The sequence below is a fragment of the Scomber scombrus genome, chromosome 6 (genome assembly GCF_963691925.1).
Source record: "Scomber scombrus chromosome 6, fScoSco1.1, whole genome shotgun sequence".
NCBI classification, from domain to species: domain Eukaryota; kingdom Metazoa; phylum Chordata; class Actinopteri; order Scombriformes; family Scombridae; genus Scomber; species Scomber scombrus.
This window is the reverse complement of record NC_084975.1, coordinates 19,141,454-19,164,639: the sequence shown is the minus strand read 5'-3', so window position 1 is coordinate 19,164,639 and position 23,186 is coordinate 19,141,454. Positions and strand designations below refer to the sequence as shown.

The window sequence follows — 23,186 nt, the reverse complement described above, 5'->3', positions numbered from 1 at the left end:
TTTCACATGATAGATTTTAATGATGCAGCTGGTTGGCCTGAAACAACTTAATTATTTTTGATTGAGGAAAAAGGTGCAGTGAAGACTTGAATAATGAGCTACTGCATTGGACTCAATTGCAAGAACAAGTTGAGCAATTAGTTACTAACTAAAAGTACATTCATAAGATCAGGGGGAAAAAAACTCATTATGCAGAATTGCCCTTTCCAGACCATTTTTGTTCAAGGCAATTGGTTGTTATTATAATAATAGGATATTCATATTATTATTGATATTAATATTAATATGAATTATTATGTTAGAAAGGGAACACTTTATTGTGCCAATTGGTCACTAACAAGGCACTAACACAAATCTAAATATTTTTTAGAAATACATCTTGCTTTACTTTCAACGACAAGAAAAGATTGGGGAAGTTACTTTCTCTGTCTAGTGATGGTGGGTTATTGTATATGCATGCAGCCTCCTCCATCTGCCGGGCCAGGTTTCAGTGTAACATGCATATATATATTCAAAATCCAGGGTACATTAAAAAAAATTAATAATTATATATATAAAATAGTTGTTTTTTAATGTACATACATGTATATATATATATATATATATATATATATATATATATATATATATATATATATATATATATATATATATATATATATATATATATATATATATATAAAGTAGTTGCTTTTTAATGTACCCTGGATTTTGACAGATCTGGGGAAAAATGCATTTTATTCTTGGGCATAGAATAATCTGCAAAATTAGAAACATTTATAGGCTATCCATTGATGAATTTAAAGGCAGAATGTGATGATGGAGGCATGTAGATGTTTTTCATATGTTTGAATCATTTTTTTCTGTTTTATGGTGAATTTTTGTTTAACATGTTGTATATGTTTCATTTTATGTTATAATGTGGCTGCTAACTTGGCCAGGTCTCTCTTGTGAAAGAGATTTTTGATCTCAATGTGACTTCCTGATAAAATAAAAAATACATCAAATGTATGATTTTGGTACCATAATAGACACTTGAATGCACTTTCCATTTTTTCCTTCTCCATTCAAATTTACTTTAAATGGTACATTTTATATAGGCTATGTCACCACTGATTGGATTAGCTCATTATTTATCACAATTTTGATCTGAATCTGTACAATTATAGACTATCAACTAGATCCAATACAAAACCTCTTGGAAAAATATTTCTATATTATTATGTCGTTTGTGCTGGAACAAGAACACAACTTGTAATTGATACCACAGTAGCCTATAACCTGTTGCACCATTCTAACATGGAGCAAATACTGGAGCATTTTCCCCAACCACGTCCTCATCCTCCATCAGCCCTCCTCTTCAGCTCACTGCGTGCTGGACTGCGGAGGCTGAGGTCCGTCTCATCCACCTGGTGCTACTGCAGCACACTGAGCGAGTCCTGTCCGCACCACAGGACAGATGCCAGTTTCACACTTCCCCCAAAAATTACCACTGCCTTGCCTTGTTGTCACTACACTGGTTAAATCGTCGCTCTTAATTACGACAGGTAACTTTCTAAGTAGCAAAGTTGCCCACGATGGACGTAAAGCGAGATAAAGACCAAGGTAAGTTATGACGGATAGCTTGTTGCTATGTCGCTATGCTAGCCATTAGCGGCTTATGCTAAATGTAGCAACAGCGTATCGTTTGCTGTTACACAACATTTTACGTGTTTCATCATCAGAAAGGGGGAAAGGAGACAATTGCCATGTTCATTAAATAACCCACCCACTTTCACCCGGCTGATTCATCCTCACGACATCACACATCCGCCGCCTCACGACTCTCACAGCAATGAAACAGGTAGCTAACATTAGCCACCAACATTTTAATGGTTGCTCACTGTCAAGCTAAAGATCGTCACCTTCATTTCTTGAAGGTGTCAAACATATGCACAATATATGTTTGGTGGCACGCCTCCCACTCACCAAAGTTTTTTAACCAGTTTTATGTACCAGTCCTTGTATCATTTGAAATATATAACGTTATCTAAATAAAGACTGCGATGATGTTAATCTGAAAACAGGATGGGACAGACGACCGCATCATTAATTAAGGTTATGTCTGGTCCACATGCGGCTCCACTCAGGAAAGTAAGTCATTCATTCGTGCAGGCTCAAAAAAGATTGTTCATGTGTAGTTTGTGAGCTGGGGACTGATTCTGCCTCGGGGAAATAAACCAAATATAACGCTGAATTGTTATTCATGCCGGCGAGCTACCCCCATCACTAACAATGCACACAGCAGCAATCTGCCTCTTTGTGACCCTGAAACTCAGCGTGCTGCCAGATATGATATTCATGGTCTGCTTAAATTGGATGAATGTACTATTTAGAGATGATTGCATGAGTTATCTGCTTGTTCTCCTGTAAACAGGGGCAGACACATTGCTCCCAGCGCTCTCCTTTCGCAGTGCTGACTCACAAAAATAAGGAATCTGTGGTTGTGCTGCATATATATCAGGAAAGTGAATGTGCTTTATTATTGCTCTGTTTCTTTCAGATGCAGACTGTGAGAAGGTAACTGCGGTGCTGCTCAAGTCACGTACAGGAGAATTCGATTTGGAGTCAATACTTTTTCTTAAATTGAGAGGTCTTGGTAAGGTCAGATTATTTTTTCACTATTTAAAATTGTCAAAAATTGATTCATAATTTAATTTATTGTATGATATATTATGTGTCTTACAGGAATACATGATCTCGGATGCATAGGGGAGTGCATGAATTTGGAGAGACTGGACCTTTCTGGAAATAACATCACAAATTTAGCTGCGCTGTCGTCTCTTCGGCTTCTTTTTGTTCTCAATTTGTCTGCTAACAGGATTTCCAATTTGGGTAAGGAGTGATTACATTTTTATTTCCATGCTGTAAAAGTAGCTCTCATAGTCTCCACTATGAATAGGATCTGATTTTTTTTTGTAATTTAATGTTTTGTTTTTTTGATATTTCCAGAGCCCCTGCACAACTGTGAAAATTTACAGAATTTAAACCTGGCTGGTAATAACATATCCAGGTATCACTATGTATTCATTCTCAAATGCCTACCCTAGAATAATAAAAATGTGGATATGCTGTAAATACTGTGTTAATTGCATATGTAGTTGTTGTTAAGCATGGAAATATTTTGCGATTGGTAATTACGGTTTTAAAGAACAGCATTCTGAGCTGGTCATGTAAAATAATTTCATATCTGTTTTGTTTTTTCTACAGTATCGAGAGCTTTCACTGCCTTAAGTCTTTGAGAAAGCTGGAAAATATACGACTTAAAGACAACACTTACAATTACACTAATCCAGGTAATTTTCATTTTATTTGTTTGAAAACAAACAAGACGGTAGATTGAAAAATGTTTGTAAGTAAACTCAAAATGACGTGTCTTTCAGTGTGCAGAAACACACCATATAGAACCATAATTCTTGAGATGTTCCCCACCATCAAGGTCCTGGATGGTAAGATTGTTTTTATCTGATTGTTTTTTATTTTTTGTATATGCTACGCTCTTGAGAATACGTTATCGTGTGTTAACTTTTTCTCTTTATTTAAATTGTAGGTGAGAGAGTGGTTGGACGTGGGAGTGATTTGTATCAATTATGTAAAGACATTGATGACACCATCAAAGGTACCCCTGGTAACTAGTATGTTGGTTTATCATTGCTGATAACTCCACTGATCAGATTAAGTTGATGAATGTAGTATTTTCATCTTATACAGACTTTACTGGCATGTCTTTGGTGTTTTCGTTCTCAAATAAAACACAATTGAGCTGAAAGGATGTGAGAAAGAACTATGTTTTTGTCAATTTTTTAGCTGGTTTATACAAGAATGGACAGCTCATTGAGCATCCTGATTGCAAGCCATGGGTGGAGGATACTTACTGGGAGATAAAAAGATCAAACAATGCCATTATTGACGAAGCATACAAACAGTTTAATGGTAAGAGGTTTTTGTGTGCATGTGATCTAACCAGTTGTCTATTCAGCTGATTCATGTTTTGTGCAATTTCTAATGTGATCTTTGTCCAATATTTCTCATTCTACAGATGTTCTTCATGAATGCAGACTCCTTAACAACAGAGCAACTCATGTGATTTCTCAAACTGAAAGATCTATGAGCCTGAAGAAGCAACCAAAGCAGTATGCCATATGAATTGAGCTCTTTTGGACACATTTGTGCGCAACTTTGATGTACGATTTTTTTTAAATGCCATGGCTAAATGTACTGTAAATTTTTCAAAAATTACTAAGCTATATCCAAATGCTTGACAACTATTATTGTCAGACACACATGTTCTGTGTTGCAATGTGAGGCATTTGTTGAAATTTTATCGCATCCTATGCATTGTGTATCAAAGGATACATTTAAGTGGTCTAAAATACTTTATCCATACTGACACCCCTCAGTTTGGTTCAAAGATGTCTTTACTTGCACAGTGTGCATTTTGTACCATGTTGTAGCCTGCATTAATGCTGAGAGCTATGCTGCTTAAAAATTTGTATCAGTTTTCAGTAATTAAGAGCTTTTCCATTTTGCATTGCTGGATAATTTTGGGAGCTTCCCATGCTGTATGCTTTCTTTGTAAGTTGAACTTTTGCAAAATGTAATTGAATGATTGTTTCAGCTGTTTCTACTTGTTTTATACCATAAAGTTTATTATGTGTACAACCAGCTCGAGTATAAATACAATCCTTAAAAAGATGTAAAGGTGTATTCACAAATTACATTTGTATTCATATCTGTATGGTCTACTTTGGGACAATTAATACATACATACAAAGTGTCTGCACATCCAGAGTCAAAGACGGATAATTGACGTGGTTTAAGGATGGGCGAAATGAAGAGTAGAGGTCACCCATGCTACAATTAAACAGTCCACTGGCGCCACCTACAGGTAATGTCCTATAAAACAGCTACATTATATTCCACAGTCCTGATTTCAGGCATAGAGCAGTTTTAAATTCATATAATACTAAATTCAGTACATTGTACACATTTCCTCCTGGACAGATTTTCAAGATCAAATATGTTTTCTTGCTTTTATCCCTGATTCCAACGCATTTCAGACCAACAATATCACGTTAGCCTATTTATAATAATGTATACTATTTTGATGACAATCTAAATTTAGTGTTATATGCTAGATATGCGCTATTATTACACGACACTAAACAAAGTCACATCCTTAAACCTTGATCAGGTTAATACCGGAATGTAGACCATGAGCGGAAGAAGTCGTAAACACGCTACAATAAGTATAATAATTGTCAAAATTATTGTAGAAATAAATAAGAGTGTATAATTTGACGTAATAATCACAAAATAATTGAAATTCACAAGAATCATGGCATTATGTACCGTTTGAATTTATTGTGGGCGGAAGAGGAAATGTTCAGAGCGGAAATTCGCTTTGTGTTGTAGTGAGCTTGATTACTGCTGCAGCTGTATCGACCTTGGTGGCTAGCTCAGGATGGCAGGGAATGCATGGAGGTCAGCGGTATGTACCAGAAAAATATGTAAATGCTTTTAAAAAAAAGAATAGCACCAATTGCATGTCATTGGTTTCCAATTCATCAACTAACGCTAGGCTCTTTGACAGTCGTCCACACTGTCAAAAGACGGCAGTCTACAGGAAACAGTACCAGCTACTACTACTAGCTTGAAGTTACTATAGCAACCTGACTCCTGACCGCTAAGTTAGCGTTAGCGTTTAACAACATGTAACTAACTTACTTATTCTCGTTTATAATAACTACACTGTGTTAAGAGTTAAACGTTGGCGTCATAGGTAATTTGCTCAAGTTGAACGTGTCTTGATCAAGCTACAGTCTGGCAACAAATGTCTATGAAATGTCCCTTATCTGCAGATTCTTAAACTGCTAAGACAGTGGGGTTTATCGAGCAATGGCAAGGATAAAATCAAGGCAGAGGAAGTAAGTTAAGCTTGAGTATTAAAACGTTGACTACGTGGCTTGAGGAGAAGAGCTAGCTAGCAATATCCCACAGTAGTATAGTTATCCAAATCTGAAACGGGCATTTCTTTTCTAAGTCAGTAAAGTAATCTTTTGTGCTCCAAAGCTGAAGGTGACTTCTTGCTGTGCTGTGTTTATTAGTTAATTAACGCTACATTACTACATTACTACATTCAGTATACCATCCTCGTTGCCCTTGCTCGTGTTACAGGGCCTTCAACCTCCACCCATACACGGATGTGGGTGATGGTGATATATCATCTCCAGGCTAACTCATTTGTTAATAGTAATTAATGCTAATCAAGGCAACAGAAGTGTGCTTTTTCAACACAGCTAACATACTAAGAAACAAGTAATGATTAACTTTACTCCTGCTATGAAGTACAGTCTCGTCTTTCAGAATGTCCTTTGCAGATTGTTCCCAAGTCATCTATCTATCTATCTATCTATCTATCTATTGGTCTGTCCCTTGTGTGTTTGGCATTGCAGTAATTATTTACTTATACCTTCTTTTTTTGGTCAAACCTTACAGTTATACAGATAAAATATGCTATACTGATACTGTCATAACTCTTTTTATACAAAATAGTAGTAATTATGGTATTATTGATGCTGTATAAGTGAGACAGCTTACTGTATATTGGAAATATGTGTTGAATTTGTTGCCTTGTTTATTGTCAGGTGTCCCGGGCGGTCGGAGCTCTGAAGAAAGAGCCTCCACAACCCAGGACATTCATGCGTGGGGTATGTATCCTAGAGCTAGAGTACATTTCTTCCTGAGATATTCTTGCTTGTATTAAATAGTGACACTTTCTCAGAAATGCATTATTATTCCTGTATCATTGAATGTTATGTGATTTTTGTTCTGCCTCACAGATGCATACTGTTACTTTAATCCCTGGTGATGGAATTGGTCCAGAGATCTCCACTGCTGTCATGAAGATATTTGAAGCAGCTAAGGTAAGTACCGGACAACCATGGAAAAACAGTATCCAGAAATATTATTTTTAGGTTTCAGTAATTAACACTTTTGTCTCAAATCTGGAATATGTTGTAATGACACATCTTTGTACATTTTAATGTAAAGAAAATACATTTTGTAAACTAATCTCATGCTCCTGTTTTGATCTAGGCACCTATTCAGTGGGAAGAGAGAAATGTTACAGCCATCCAAGGACCTGGCGGCAGGTGGATGATTCCTCCAGATGCCAAAGAATCGATGGACAGGAACAAAATTGGCCTAAAAGGTAGCCTGCGTAACACACTTATAATATATAATAATATAAATAACTAATATATATAATATACCAGTAACTTTTTTTCCTATCCCAGTAGCTTTTACTCTCATTCAGTCCCAAAACGGGAAGTGAAATTGTTTTAGAGATGAGAAGTACATTTAAATAAAGACCAATATAAATAATAATAAAAAATCTTACAAATACTTACTGATAAATAACATGACCCGCTGGTTTAGATCTTTCCCCTCCAAAGGATGTTTTCATTTGGTGTTGGCAGGTGAACTAGTACATAATTTTGAATGACTCAACAATCTGCAGGTCCTTTGAAGACACCAATAGCTGCTGGCCATCCCTCTATGAACCTGCTGCTGAGGAAAACTTTTGACCTCTATGCCAATGTGCGCCCCTGTGTGTCCATTGAGGGCTACAAGACCCCCTACACTGATGTGAACCTTGTCACCATCAGGGAGAACACTGAGGGTGAATACAGCGGGATTGAACATGTGGTAAGAACTTTTAACTTATCCAGTTGTTGCATTTTGTTGTTTTTGAACTTTAGATTTTTTGTTTGCTGAGGCATCATGGAGGCCTATTTAATTTTCTTTACATCAAAACATTACATTCCTCTCTGTTGTCTGTTTGTTGCTTCCCAAGTGTGGACACCTTTTGCTGTTTAGGAATATAACCTTTAGCATCATCTTTTTGAAATCATCCAAACATAATTTATAGTTAACCAATGTTTCCTGAATCTAATCTTCATTGTATTCGTTTATTTTCAGATTGTTGATGGAGTTGTACAGAGCATTAAGCTCATTACAGAGGAAGCCAGCCAACGCATTGCAGAGTATGCGTTTGAATATGCCAGAAATAATAATAGGGCCAGTGTTACTGCTGTTCATAAGGCCAATATTATGTAAGTTGTATTCAATACAAATTACTTTAATTTATTTGTTATTCTCAAGGTATTTGCCAAAATTAAACGATTGTTCTCTATTGACATTTTTTATTATAGGCGCATGTCAGATGGACTCTTCCTACGAAAATGCAGAGAGGCTGCTGAAAAGCACAAAGATGTGAAATTCACCGAGATGTACTTGGATACTGTGTGCCTTAATGTAAGTCCCAATAGCTTTTGTTATGAATTACTTGTGAATGAAAGTTTTTGATGGATAAGAAGTAATGTTTTGTGAAGGGCTTTCACATTTAACATGCCTAATTAGGGCCCGAGCGGCGACTGCAAGTCGCCTGGCGAAAGCCCTATTGAATTTGTAATGTTTATTATTATTATTATTATTATTATTCTTCCGACATTTCGTGCCCCAATTTCGCCCCTTTCCCAAATGCGAAAATGCTTATACTTTTGCACGGACGTCCGGCCTCATCCGAAATTCGATATTTTTGGGTGGTCGCACATGGTCGACGCAGAATGGCGGAATAGCGCCCCCTACAAAGTCCAAAAATGCCCATAGGGAATTTTGCTAACTTTGTCCTATGCTCACAAAATTCGGTACACATATGTATTATACCCACATATGCAAAAAAGCCTCTTGACCTCATGACCTCAACCCAACAGGAAGTCGGCCATTTTGGTTTTGATTTTTCCCGCCTAAAATTAACTCCTCCCACAGCGTTCGCCCGATCAAGTTCAAATTAGGTACGCAACATCTCCAGACCTAGCTGAGCTTAAGTTGTGCTCTGCGCATCCGTAGGTAAAAGGGCGTGTCTGCCAGGGCTCAACTAACTTTGGCGTGCTCGCCATGTACATACGAGTGGCTCTCACGCCCACATACTTCATCCAATCAGCTTCAAACTTGCTGGACATGATGATGGCTCCGCCCTGAACGTCCCGATATATTAACTTCCCACGTAACTCATAGCGCCCCCCGGTGGTAACAGGAAGTTAACTAAGATTCATTAAAATTACATACTTTGCCCCATCAACTTCATTCAGAACCAGTTGGTGAAGCTACATTATGAACACTGTGAAGCTACGAGTAATGGCGTCCGTGTGGCGACGCGGCGACCATCAATTCCTCGCCATGAAAATACGTTTGGCTTTTTGATGGCTTTATTGAACTCGTATCATCATGAAAATTGGTAAACAGGTCCAGGGTGCCGACCTCAACGTCTCCATTCGCTCATAGGCGATCTCACTCGTGTCGCCCCCTAGTGGAAACAGGAAGTGCCATATTTTACATCATCATTGTGCGATTTCCACAAAACTTCACATGTGTAATTACTGTCCCACCCTGAACGCAACCGCTTGTGTTTTGTTACACTCTACTGCCCCCTGGTGGATGAACCATCAACCTCTCATAACTCCTTCATGCTTTGTCCAATTCACTCCAAACTTCACATGACTGATGAGTGGCCGCCCTGAACACACCAGACCACACCAGACCATATGTGTAACTACCTGTGACTGCCCCCTACTGGATGAACGAAACATTGCATTTTTGGCCTCCTTCCAGGTTTTTTCTCACTTTCTGCTTCACGCCACAGCCCCGCCATGCCTCAGGCCCCGCGGTGGCATGGGTGAGCGAGGGCCCGCCATCGCCGCTTGCGGCTTTAATTATTAGTGTTATTGTTTATACCTGTTTCCACAGATGGTACAGGATCCCACACAGTTTGATGTTTTGGTGATGCCAAATTTGTATGGAGACATCTTGAGGTAAGTACATTTTACTATTTACTATATACATGTACAGGAATAAACCTGAAGGTAACCGCATACATTTACATTACAGTGATCTTTGTGCTGGACTGATTGGAGGTCTTGGAGTGACCCCTAGTGGAAACATTGGCGCCAATGGTGTTGCCATATTTGAGTCGGTATGTTGTTGTTATTCCCATTCGTCCCAACTATGTATCCAAATAGCACAGTAGAAATTCATGGTGTGTGATGAGCTAGTAAAGGCATATCAATGTTTGTTTTTTCTCTTTTTTATAAATATGATGTTTATAGAAATATCAGCAATGGTGACTGATTGTGATTAATTTCCTCCATCAGGTTCATGGAACTGCTCCAGATATAGCAGGCAAAGACATGGCCAATCCCACTGCCTTGCTGCTCAGCGCAGTCATGATGCTGCGGCACATGGGCCTGCATGACCACGCTAAGACTATTAAAGCTGCCTGCTTTGACACCATTCGAGACAAAAAGGTAATCTAATATTACAAGAAATTCTGACATCGTGTTTTGCTTATATGCTCCCATACTGATTCATGACACTTTTATCTTCAAGGTTCTGACAGGAGACCTCGGAGGAAAGGCAAAGTGTTCAGAATTCACAGAAGCAATATGTCAAAGAGTGAGGGATACAGCCTAAAGGGATGCTAATGGTACAGGGACTCAGTATTTGAGTCTCCTTCTTTAATCATGTCATATTGTATCTGCACATTTCAACCAATAGTTAAAAAAAGACTCAAATGATTATGATCCTAAATGTTTTATTTTTTTCTCTGCACTCTCCAAAGCACTGTCTTAAAACTCATGACCATCTGTTACTGTATATGTGATAAGCATTTTATTCTTCGACTGTGGTGGGTATTGTCTATTTATTGGCTGATATTGGCCTCTTGTCTTATGTATTTGACGCTTTCATTTTGACGTTGAAAACACAATCTGTAACCCTCATGATAATCATCTGAGAAACACTCGAAATGCAGATTGCAAATAATTTCATATGTAAACCCAACTCTTAATGTGTGAGTATACTTGTTATTTATGCAGTCAGAAAATATAGGTCGGGACTCTAATGATTAAAACAATCAAGCAACTTTAAAATTAAATTAGCAGGTGTTTTGCACTTAGTCTTCGCTTCATGACAATTTTGTTCTTGCTGCAAGTATAATGAATGTATAAAGGGAACAATATTACAGTGACACAAGAAATGCCAGACTTTTTATTCAGTGCTATCCAAATACCACTGTGTGTGAAATAAGCCCCATCAGCTGCTGTGATTCTGACTCTGGTAATATAGTTATTAGGTTTTGAGTAAAGTTGTGTACATGAACACTGTAAAGTTTATCAGTGTTAAGTACCAAATCGTTACATGACACACTGTCTAAGAGGCTATCCTGCAAGTAACTAGTGTGATTTTTAAAGAGAGATGTATTTGAGCACAATTATGCTTTGTGCAATTCTTGGTATTGTAAGTAGAAGGTATGTTGTAAAACTTTAAATATGGTTTCTGTTATTTTTTGCATTTCTGTACACAAGAAGACACAGATATAATTAAATTCCACGCATGTCCACAAGAATGATGCTAGTAACAACTAACAAGTAATTTGCATATTAACAGTTACAGACTAAGGTGTCTAGGAGCATGACGCTATTCTTGATAGAGACTCTCTATGACCTTGTGGTACATCTCCAAGACAACAGGGCGACGAAGCTTCATTGTGGGACCTGGAAGGGAAAAAGAATGTAATGAGCAATAGTTCACAGCAGTTTCACAATTATATGGCCCTTAATATTAAAAAAAAAACAATTATAACACCTATCAAGTTGTTATATACAATATACATACAATTGAGCCTTTAGTGTTATGATCTAGGGTAACACTTAACAGATTCATAATTTCCTCATGATATCCTGGGAAGTCAAAAGAACATTTAGTACTGATTACAGGAAAAATATGATTTTTGAAAAGTATTTATTCATCATTACTTATCAGCAAGTGTATCCTCCCTATATGTCGAATTGTATGTTTGTCTGTTGTTGTTCTTCAGCTCACCTTTGTTTACCAGTTGAACCTTCCTATGATCAGTAGCAAATCAACTTAATTTCCCCCCCTTGTAAACTTCCCAGGAAATGACTTAGAAATTACAGACGTGTAAAATAAAGTGTTACCCAGTCTGGCCTAACAGTGCACTGATCACTGTACTGCTAAATTTACCCAGCTCTCCTCCAGAAACAGAAAAGTCCTTTCTCAGGATAGTCCACTTTTGTATGCGTTGAGCATTAGAGGTGGATGCAGAGTTGACTCTGTCGATTCCCTCCTGAATTGCACAGCATACATCTTTGTCTTTCCCCTCAATGATGTCAGACACCTTGGTTGCTTGGCTGCCGAGGTTCCGGCAGTATTCCACAGCCTCCAGACTCAGCTCCTCTGTGGGCTCCATGGTCTCTGTATTGCTGCTGGACTGGAATACACAACGAATTCCCATTCATTTTAAGTATTTCCTTCTATGTCATGATTATAGGTCAAAACAAACAATTGCAGTAAATTGTGAGAAGTTATTTTAATTGCTTTGGCTCCACTATATTTTCTGGTTTGTTAAAAATCTCTCAAGGGAAAACAGAGTGTTGGAAAGAAAGTCTTTGAAAGTATTAGTAAGCACTGGGGCTATGTACATACTGCTCCTGTGGAAATGTAAATTTATGTTCATTAATGATTCATGGTGCATGGCTATGTTTGCAAACAGTTAGATAAAAGTGACAACATAAGATAAGGTTGATGATAACCCACAATGCAGTGTAGCATTTTCCAGTATTTACAATTAAAAAAACTTTACCTTTAAGGTCAAAAGCATCGACAAGAACTTCCTCTTGTCCCCTATTAGCATGGCATTGCTGATGATGGATAGTTCCTTCTTCACTGCTTCCTCGATAGGAACAGGAGGAACATTCTCCCCCCCGGCTGTGATGATCAACTCTGAATAGAAAGAGGGCACACTGACATGTCAGCTGTTTATGACTCATAACCAGGATAAAGCAGAAGTAACTTCTGACCAGAACAACATGCACTCGAGTGTGTGTAATATACAGTATGTGAGCTGTTGACTTCATAGCCTGATAGTGCTACCTTTTATTCTTCCAGTGATGTACAGGAAACCCTCCTCATCTATCTTCCCCAGGTCTCCAGAATGCACCCATCCATCTTCATCCAAAGCTTCTCTTGTCTTGTCTTCCATATTGAGGAAACCCATGAAAATGTTACGTCCCCAAAAGCAAATTTCACCCGTCCCCTCAGAGTCGACATCAGCCATTTTGTATTGACAGCCAGGCACCACCTTACCACAACTTTGTCAGAGAAACAAATTATTTTAGTTATTTTACACTCATAACAACCTTAACATACAATTGTTACAATCTTTGAATTCTTACCTTGGTAGTTTATAAGCTTTGGGACCTGACATGAAGTGAGGTCCTGTGCTTTCACTCATGCCATAAGCCTCATACAAGCGGATGTTCAGGCCCAGGAAAAACTGCACTGTTTCACTACCGATTGGTGCTGCTCCAGAGAAGAACTTTTGACAGCAAGCGAGGCCCAGCTCCGCCCGAAGCTTCTGCAGCACAAGGTTGTTAGCCAGAGAGAAGAGAAATGGTTTCTCATCATCCCTGAAAAAGGAAAAAATTAATTATGTATTTTATATATATATATATATATATATATATATATATATATATATATATATATATATACATATATATATATGCTGTATTTTAAATGTTATTATCCAAACAAATAACAACCAATGTGACCTAAATAATCCAGCCCTTACTTCAGCATATACTTTTGATTGGCCTCCAGGCTGACTGACATCGCCCAGGTCACCACTTTCTTTTTCATATAACCACACTCACTAATGGCCTGTTTGATCTTTTCCATCATCTTCTCCCACACCCGCGGGACACCCATGTGGGATGTAGGACAAACTTCTCGCAGTGTTGTTATCAGGCTTCCCTATAATGTGAAGACAGACATGAAACACCTACACTTTTTTCACTTATGAAATTTAATTTTGCACAAAAGGTTTCTATCAATTGAGAGACAAATAGATATAGATAGATAGATAGAAACTTTATTGATCCCCTAGGGGAAATTTAGGGTCCAAGCAGCTTAATACACGCAGAGACATCACACATAACATACACATACAACATAAACAGGAATGTAAAAAGTAAAATCTGTATGAATACAAGTCAAATAAGAATAAAGATACTAAGAACAGTATACTAAATAAAAACCAAGGTCCACATTAATGTGCTGAGACTGTGTGATAATAGTTTAGATATTGATATCTAAATTAATTATGGGAAAACACTTTTGACTTAAAACTCTTGGAAATTAGTGTGTAACTCATCTTGTTAGAGCCTTTCTGCTTTGCTTTGCCTTAGTTGAGTAAAAGTTTGATTCGAGAGTGCTTATTCTTGCACAAAATATGTTCACCTTTGGTCTTCTGACCTTTGAGATTTTTCATTTACCTTTAAGGCATCTGGCTGTGCAAAGTACACCAGCTCACCCCAATGGATGCCAGTCCAGAGATCATAGATCTGAGCAGCAATGTGACTGAGAGGAAGGTAGCTCACGAGTGACTCCTGTTTGGTGTCGGCCGGCTGCATGTCTCCTGCCCTGCTGGCATGGTTGGCAGTCCATGTGATCTGAATATTCATCATATACACAGAAGATGTTTGTTGTTGCCATACTTGCTTTGCTTACCATCACAATCATCTGCCTGCATATAGTTATAATAAATCTTTACAGATTAACAGTAATCACAAGAACTCTTACATTGTCATGACTGAGCATGACACCTTTCGGCTTGCCTGTGGTGCCAGACGTGTAGATCAGTACGCAGCATTGGTTTGCTTTCTGGCTGCTGATGATATCATCTAGTTCTTTCTCAGAAACATCCAGACCCAGCTCCATGAACTCCTCCCACTATCCCAAAACAGAAACATACACCATCATAGCCTGAGATCAGCAGTCATTTTGGTCCCTATCATTTCATGTGGTGTCAGGAATATACTTACAGAGTACAGATTGGAAATCTTCTCCTGGACTGGTCCGCTATACTGCACTATGGCTTTCAATTGGGGCAGTCTGTCACGTATCTATAGTATTGGGAGTGAGAAGTTTACCACAAAATGTTTTGCATGTAGACAAAGCCTCTATGTTGTTTAAGTAATGGTACCTGCAATATCTTATCCAATTGCTTTTGGTTTTCCACCACAATAATGTTGGCTTTGGAGTCACTAGCCACATATTGGCAAGCTTCTGGTGCGTTTGTGGCATAAATTCCAGTCATTATCCCTCTTTGAGGAAGAGTACAGGTTATTATAAACAAAAGAAAAAGATCAAAGTTACTGAATGTGTCATTGCAACACGGCCATGTGAGGAAAAAGAATGATAAGGGTGCAGTAATAAAAGACTGTACTGAATGTACATATTGGTTAATAGATTGGCTAATTCAGGTCAGTGCTTAGTATTGTTCTTGCTGTAGGATGTGTCTTTCTCACCCTGCCATGATGGCACCGACTGCAGAGAAGAACCATTCTGCTGAATTGAATCCTAGTATTGCCACTCCATGGAATCGTTCTAAACCAAGCTGCACACATTAACAAATGTTTTTTTCTTCATATTTTTTAAAATCTGAGCATTGATAGTACCCAATAGTTGTCACAGTATGTACTGTTCACAATAAGTACAGTAATCGTTATTCTGTTTCTCGATAATATACAGTACCTTTATAAAGCTCTTGGCTGCTCTCCGGCAGAAATTATAATACTCTAGGAAGGTAATCTTTTCCCACTTGTTGTTCCTCTTGCTGGCAAGTGCGTAGATGTTTCCATATTTTTCAACTGAGGCTTTGAACATTTGATGAACTGTGATTGGCTCCTCTGGGCAAGCTTCTTCTATTCTCAGCCTGACTGCACCTTTAGCTTCCGGGGTCCAAAGAGAATGAGCGGGAGCAAGAGATGCGCCGGCATTCACCTCTTCTATTTGTTTCTTCCCTGAGATGAGAGATAAAAAACAAATCTGACAAACAAATACAGTCCTTACCACAGAGGTATAAACAATTTATTGTCCCATCAGGATTATCTAGTACCATTACTGGAGTTCACTGATGAAGAACTTCCGCCATGATCCCAGCACCAGAATGGATGTCCCATGTGTTCATAACTCACCTACAGAGGCATGTTCTCCACTATCTGTTTGCACGTCTGCCATAGACTCCTGAACTGACGACACCATACTAAAAAACACAGAGGAAACATGGGCTGCAAACTGCTCATATACACTCCCCTTCACATTCTAGCAGTGGTTTGGGCCACTGTTTTCATTTCATCACATGGGTCAGATTTGCAGTGGCATATTGTTTCCCCAACACAATGTCAGGCTTTTGGCACAGCTAAAGCCCTTTGCTTTGTTCGAAATTCAGTGAGAGGCAAAAGACTTTTCATCCGATCTGTTAAAAACTATTTTTTTTATTAGCATCGTTTTTATATTTTTCCCCCCATGATTTCACTAAATGTGGACATACTTTTTCAAACCTGCCACATTTCAAAACACTGAATGAGATTAAATTGACTTTCAGCTTCCATTCCTTATTTATATTCACAGATGGGTGGCAGGATGCCATTTTAAAACAAAGTAGACAGGAGCATTCATCCAACAGGAACATTCATTCAACAATTATTATTGTGAGTCTTCTACTAAAGAAGCAATAGCAAATAAATAAGGAACACTTACAAAACTGTAGTGATTAGTGACAAACATGTGTGCTCCAACCGGCCAGCTGATAAATCTTTCCCATTCAACATTAGCTGACATAATAAACTGTATTATCTCATCATGCTAGATTAAATGTAATAAAAAGTTCACTTTAAGTGGCTTACCTGTTCACAATCTGATCATCTCCCTTCTCTTCATTAGGAATTTCCATCTTGTTATTTGTAGATCTCCTGGTAGTTTGACTACAGGTTTTCCAGAACAGATTTGCTCAATGAAGACACTTTTCAGAATCTGGTTAGTTTGCAACAAAAAAACATGAGCATGTCTTGTCTCTCTGGACAATAAATACTGACATATTTACTAAACTTCTGTAAAAAGTTTTTATTTAGTACAATAAAAATAAGAAGTGCAATTCAACAAACCTGATGAAGTTGTCAGTGGTTGCAAAACAAGTCAGAAAGTCCGTGTATGCACTACATTGGACCACTTCCTCAAGAGCATGTCTAGAATTTAAATGAGGTCTGTCTTTTCATATGTAAAACTGACTGATTATAATGCTGTCTTAAATCACACACAGGTAGGTAAAAACCCAAATTATACCAATACTATACCTCCAACTTTGACCAAGCTGATTATATATGAGTTCACTGTGAGTTGAGCTGACTCAGTTAACTGAGTGTCAATTTGACCATTTGAGTTTGCATGAGGTTGCATGATTTAATATATGATTTAATCTTTTTGTGTGTGTATACAGCCATATAGCTTTACATGGCTGTATATGGCCAGTCAGGCTATATGGCTATATCGCCATATAGTCACAAGTAAACACAAGGCAGTAAATCTATTGTACATGCAATATGCAGTCATTGGTGTGCAAAGTTTTTGACTGTTGTGTGACTGCACAAGTTCACAAATATCCACAACAAAAGCAGGAATATTTCATTTTCACTTTAGTTGGAAGTTCTGTGTAAAACATTACAATAGCCTAGACATTAATGGCTATTTTGAAAAAAACTTTCTTATTGTGTTATCCTCTGGCATTCTCCCATGCTGTATCGAAACATTACTTGAAATTTAAAAAAAAGTTTTCTTCATGGTTTCAACACACACTTGATATTGTTATATTGCCCAATAGTGTCTACACATGGCATTTGATTATAATCTTTTAATAATCTTATATTTGCACATCATGATCAACATGGCACATTACATCAACACAACTTATATTACTAGTATTATTATTATTAATTATACCCTGCACATACACTTTACACTGAACATTTGCACATCCCTGATGGATATTTTGTACATTTTCATTTCATTCTATTCAATTTAAACTTTAAACCTTCTCGCTAAGAATATATTTTATATATTTTATTACATGGGTTAGGAAGGTTACTTTGGAAATGTAAGAGGTTACAGATTACTAGTTTCCCTATTTAAAATGGAATAAGTAATGTAACTATTTCAGTTACTTAATCAAAGTAATGTAACTTATTACATTTGATTACTTTTCTCAAATGTTTTCAACTGTAAGTTCAGGTGTTTTTCTTGTATACTGACATGATTTATAAGGGAAATCATTTTTTAAAGCAATATTCATTTGAAAATGTATTCATTTGTTTGTGTAGATTTTGGTATATAAAAAAGTCAAAAGTCTGGCATGGGCTTAATTGGTCGTGACACCATTTAATCACCTGTTTACTCTAAATAAGCCCACGTCATGATTTATTTACAAAATATAAAAAATATATTGATTTGAATGAATTAAAAACAGCAATATGTATCGAGTAACATGTTAAATATTAAAAATTCCTCCTGAGCAAAATCTTAAATGTCTGACTTCAGCTGTAACCCTCTTTGTTATCGTCAACATTTTCATAAGTAACTGTAATTTAATTACACATTTTTCCTCAGTAACTTTAATGGATTACAGAATGTATTTGTAATTAAATTACATAACACCGTTACATGTAACTTATATAAGCTACTCCCCAACACTGTCTGTAACCTATATTTCATTTCCAAAGTAACCTTCCCAACCCTCCTTACACCAAACCAAAGACGTGTTATATTTTTTAAACAGGTTGAGCTACATAGGTAGCTGATCTGGGAACCTCCTGCCCACTCCTTCTCCTTCTCCCCTCCTTGGTCTTTTCTCGACCTTACGCAGTCCCAACCTACGAAACATCCGGCCCCTCCCCCTCAGGAGCTCTCCAGAAAGTTCTGCAACGTGAAGCGTATAAATAAAAACCCAGCCATCTTCCCCCTACCAGCCATCCTCAAGGGTGACACGAGTGGACGCTAGGACCGTAGTAATAACACCTGGCAAGTAAAGTAAGTGCACGATATTATCATTTGTAATAAGAGTGTTTAACCAGGCGGCTCATTCATGCTAGCACTTTCATTCAAGCTTCAGACGTAATGTGCGCTTATAAGGAGCTGCCAGGAGTCGACATTTAATCACATGTGCTGCCTCTGATTAATCAAACGTTACTGATAGCCGGTAGTTGACTTTGATTTGATTTGATTTTAACATTTAACGTTCAAAGTTCAACGTTAACGCTAATGTGAACTTTACTCTTCATTTTAGCTAAAGGTGAATTTCCATTCAGTTTTACATGTGGGCACTTGGCTAACAGCAGGTTAGCATTGTGTCCCCACGTTAATCTCTTCGACCAAAATAAGCGACGCTTTTCTATAGTATGCTAATGTATCGTGCTTTATTTCAGGTTGTCACCATGGTTCACGAAACTGCATACTACGATCTCCTGGGTGTCAGCCCCAAATCTTCTGCGGATGAGCTCAAAAAAGCCTACAGAAAACTCGCATTGAAATTTCACCCCGACAAGAACCCCGATGAAGGAGAGAAGGTGAGTTAACTAAATATAACGATAGAGACCTTTAGGGGTGTCCCCACAGCCGTGTATGGAAGCTTTCTAATTTTAAACCTTGTTGAATTGACAACAAGAGAAATTGTTGGAACTTTCTGGAAAGATCTAGCTTCTCCTCTTTCTGGGAACAGGCAGATTAGTCCTATGGCAATGTGTTGAAATGCACCAGAAAGCAACGTCAAGGGGTTGTGAAATTAATGTTGAAGATTAATATGAATTACAATGATCCCTAACTGTCCCTCTAACCTGTATATTAATGCTTAAAGCTGCAGTCTCTTGATCCTAGTGATAACTAGAGGAACACGCTTGACAGAAATGGAATATAATGTTTATAAGTATATTTCAAATAGAATATAATCACCTAAAAATAAGAATTGTTAGTTTTCGTTGACTTAATATGTTCATAGGGAGCAAGTCCTCTTAACAGAAGCCACCATGTTGCACAGCCATGTTCCTACAGTAGCCCAGGACAGACAAACTATACAATGGCTCTAGAGAGGGTCTCTCGCATTTTTCTTGAACTTCGCAACCACTGTAGGTTCTCCTACATGCTTGGAAGTAAGGAGGGTTATTCAGTTTGTTTCAATCTGCAACTTCAATGCTAGATAGCACTAAATCCTACACACTGTACCTTTGAGCAGGCAACTGCATCTCTTATAAAGTTTTCAGTGTCATCATCAGAAACATACTAAAATGTACAAGTAATCCTAATGTAGACTGTCAGGAGAACAACATGGAATAATATTCATTAGTCACTAGAAGGAATAGTGCAACTTTTTTGGCCATTATTATTTATTGCAATTATAGGAATTGTCCAAGAAATCTTTAAATGCAGTCTTGTTTCCAAAGCGACTCATGCATTTTATTTCATTTTCACAGTTCAAACTTATATCTCAAGCATATGAGGTGCTGTCAGATCCAAAGAAAAGGGATCTGTATGACCAAGGAGGGGAACAAGCAATCAAAGAGGGCGGCATGGGTGGAGGAGCCCCGATGGACATTTTCAACATGTTCTTTGGAGGTGGAGGAAGGATGCAGAGAGAGAGAAGAGGTAAGACTTTATTTATATAGCACCTTTCATACAGGCAAATGCAGTTCAAAGTGCTTTACAATTATTTGACTGACAAGCTGATAACGAGACAGAACAAGAACTAACAGAAAGTAAAGGAATTTAAAAAAACAAAGAACAAATTAAAGGACAAAAATTGGGACCAATGCACGCAAGAGAAAATAAGAATGATAAAAAAAATTTTAGAAAATAGATTAAAAAGACAAAATATATGAAAAATAAGAGATGAAGTTTAATAAATGCTGGACTAAAACTAGGTTTAAAAAAAGATTAAAAGACAGAAGAAACAGACAAATAAAATAAGAGGATAAAACTATAGAATGATAATAATAAAACAATGTTAAATAAAGTAGAAAAAATATATAGCAGTAAAATATCGTACTATATAGTACTTTAGCTGCAGGCTGTCTTTATATTCCAGTATTTCTAACTTGTATATATGTTTTTCTTGTAGGGAAGAATGTTGTCCACCAGCTTAGTGTTTCACTGGAGGAGATGTACAATGGCACCACCAGGAAGCTTGCACTCCAGAAGAATGTAATTTGTGAGAAGTGTGATGGTATGTAGTGTTGTGCTTCTTCTTCTTTTCTGTTTAACCCCATTTATTATTTAAGGGTGTTGCAATAGCAAGGAAGTAATATACTCCTGTTTATTACAGGGTATGGAGGTAAGAAAGGTACTTTGGAGAAGTGCTCAACTTGTAAAGGAAGAGGAGTACAGATCAAGGTGCAACAGATTGGGCCAGGCATGATCCAGCAGGTCCAAAGCATGTGTGGAGACTGCCTGGGACAGGGAGAGTCATTCAGCTCAAACGACCGCTGCAAGAACTGTAATGGACACAAAGTAGAACGCAAGAAGAAAATTATTGAAGTTCACATTGACAAAGGTAATTTTCATTCCCCATTTATGATATTTTGTAGTTGGAATTAAAATTGTACTCCAAAGCAAACGAAGCTGATGATAAATGTGTTGCACAGGTATGAAAGATGGTCAGAAAATTACATTCAATGGAGAAGGGGACCAGGAACCTGGACTGGAACCTGGAGATGTGTACATTGTGCTGGATCAGAAGGAGCACTCCGTTTTCCAGAGACAAGATGATAATTTGATAATGAAGATGAGCATCAAACTTGTCGAGGCCCTGTGTGGTTTCAAGAAGACCGTTCAGACGTTAGACAACAGGACGATCGTTATTACCTCCCAGCCAGGTATTTCACTGAATTCAGCAGGTTTTCAGTGACACCATGATTGGCACTTTGGTCAAGAAGTATCTAATTTTGACTTTAACATCTTTCCTTATTAACAGGTGAAGTAATCAAGCCTGACGACGTTAAATGTGTGCAGAATGAAGGCATGCCAATTTACAGGGATCCTTACGATAGGGGACAACTTATCATTCAGTTTGAGGTAAAATGTTTCTCCAGTGTGGCAGTTTTATTTTTATATGTGTCTTATTCTTAGGTTTTCAAACAAAGCATGTATTTCAACTAATTGTACTTTATCCCGCAGGTGGAATTTCCAGAAAAAGACTGGCTCCCAGAGCATCTTATGTACCAGCTGGAAAGACTGCTTCCTCCCAGGGAGGATGTGACGATTACTGATGAAATGGAGGAGGTGGACCTCTGTGAGGTGGATGTGCGGAAACAGCAGAAAAACTCCAACAGGGAAGCATATGAGGAAGACGAGGAGGGTTCCAGGGGCGGAGTACAGTGTCAGACACAGTGATTGTAGTGTATGATACAAAGGTTTGACCAATGACTTTTAAAGTCCTGTTTTTCACATGGTAATGTACTGCGTTTAGTTTGTAACAGTTGCCAGTGTTGTTTTTGTGTGTCTATTCTTGGAACATGAATATGCAAGTGGAGTACTCATTTCTCATGTCATGATGTTGTGCTCCCAGTTATCAAAACAGTATTTTGGTGTTCTCTATTTAAGATTTATGTATTTTATATGTATGCGTTTCCTAAGAAATCAAAGGGCACTTTTCCACTACACAGTTCCAGCACGACACGACTCGTTTTTTTTGCGTTTTCCACTAGGGATAGTACCTGGTACCTGGTACTTTTTTAGTACCTGCTCTGGTGAGGTTCCGAGCCGATACTAAATGTGACATCAACAGACTGCCAGCCACTGATTGGTCAGAAGAGTTGTCACTGGAAGAGTCATGAGCCATATGGCTCAATTTTCTTGCCTTGTGTGTGACAAAAAGCCATATACAGCAGCAAGTACACCACTGCCTCAGTGTCCTCCATTGTTTGTGTTTTTTGTCGCGTATAAAACGAAGTCACGGCAGTTTCGGAGCCGTGCTATTACGACCCCGCCCACTTTGAGTAGGTACTTTTTTGTAATGGAAAAGGTCGTTCCTGGAACTATGTCGAGCGGAGCAGTGCTAGAACTGTATAGTGGAAAAGCGCCATAAGACACAAACAAATTCATCCACAAACTGAAATGACTACTCGTATGCTTTCTGTGAAGGTAATTTCAGTCATGACAAACGGTTTTCATTATTTCTCAAT

General features: G+C 37.8%; 4 protein-coding genes across 7 annotated transcripts in view; 3 read left to right on the top strand and 1 right to left on the bottom strand.

The window, feature by feature from the left end:
* Window positions 1-23,167, top strand: part of dnaja (DnaJ heat shock protein family (Hsp40) member A) — a 75,364-nt gene extending 52,197 nt beyond the window's left edge. Inside the window, exons 2-9 of the mRNA XM_062420164.1 lie at window positions 18,961-19,044; window positions 19,440-19,580; window positions 20,481-20,652; window positions 21,125-21,229; window positions 21,329-21,556; window positions 21,648-21,878; window positions 21,977-22,077; window positions 22,180-23,167. Coding sequence (XP_062276148.1) covers window positions 19,449-19,580; window positions 20,481-20,652; window positions 21,125-21,229; window positions 21,329-21,556; window positions 21,648-21,878; window positions 21,977-22,077; window positions 22,180-22,395 — 1,185 coding nt within the window. The 5' untranslated portion in view covers window positions 18,961-19,044; window positions 19,440-19,448 and the 3' untranslated portion in view covers window positions 22,396-23,167. The remainder of the gene's footprint in view (window positions 1-18,960; window positions 19,045-19,439; window positions 19,581-20,480; window positions 20,653-21,124; window positions 21,230-21,328; window positions 21,557-21,647; window positions 21,879-21,976; window positions 22,078-22,179) is intronic.
* Window positions 1,438-4,724, top strand: lrrc61 (leucine rich repeat containing 61). The gene is made up of 9 exons (XM_062421134.1): window positions 1,438-1,605; window positions 2,543-2,638; window positions 2,728-2,874; window positions 2,992-3,052; window positions 3,250-3,335; window positions 3,423-3,488; window positions 3,590-3,658; window positions 3,847-3,972; window positions 4,079-4,724. The coding sequence occupies exons 1-9, from the start codon at window positions 1,578-1,580 to the stop codon at window positions 4,183-4,185; spliced, it is 786 nt and encodes a 261-aa protein (XP_062277118.1). The 5' UTR covers window positions 1,438-1,577; the 3' UTR covers window positions 4,186-4,724.
* On the top strand, window positions 5,475-11,506 carry idh3a (isocitrate dehydrogenase (NAD(+)) 3 catalytic subunit alpha). Of its 3 annotated transcripts, none has more exons than XM_062420934.1 (11): window positions 5,475-5,530; window positions 6,687-6,749; window positions 6,882-6,965; window positions 7,138-7,252; window positions 7,562-7,749; window positions 8,023-8,156; window positions 8,256-8,358; window positions 9,850-9,914; window positions 9,991-10,075; window positions 10,254-10,406; window positions 10,489-11,506. In XM_062420934.1, the coding sequence occupies exons 1-11, from the start codon at window positions 5,504-5,506 to the stop codon at window positions 10,570-10,572; spliced, it is 1,101 nt and encodes a 366-aa protein (XP_062276918.1). In that variant the 5' UTR covers window positions 5,475-5,503; the 3' UTR covers window positions 10,573-11,506. The 3 variants fall into 3 exon arrangements, with proteins under 3 accessions (XP_062276918.1, XP_062276919.1, XP_062276921.1); XM_062420935.1 differs by having other exon boundaries at window positions 5,481-5,523; XM_062420937.1 differs by lacking the exon at window positions 5,475-5,530 and adding an exon at window positions 5,918-5,966.
* On the bottom strand, window positions 11,568-15,864 carry acsbg1 (acyl-CoA synthetase bubblegum family member 1). 2 transcript variants are annotated; one of them, XM_062420932.1, is made up of 12 exons: window positions 15,718-15,864; window positions 15,492-15,580; window positions 15,167-15,287; window positions 15,006-15,086; window positions 14,764-14,913; window positions 14,457-14,633; window positions 13,754-13,935; window positions 13,356-13,589; window positions 13,054-13,271; window positions 12,764-12,903; window positions 12,145-12,391; window positions 11,568-11,654 (listed from the first exon to the last, which is right to left on the bottom strand). In XM_062420932.1, exons 1-12 carry the CDS (start codon window positions 15,847-15,849, stop codon window positions 11,578-11,580), a joined length of 1,848 nt encoding a protein of 615 aa, XP_062276916.1. In that variant the 5' UTR covers window positions 15,850-15,864; the 3' UTR covers window positions 11,568-11,577. The 2 variants fall into 2 exon arrangements, with proteins under 2 accessions (XP_062276916.1, XP_062276917.1); XM_062420933.1 differs by having other exon boundaries at window positions 13,766-13,935.
* Window positions 23,168-23,186: the final 19 nt, after the last annotated feature.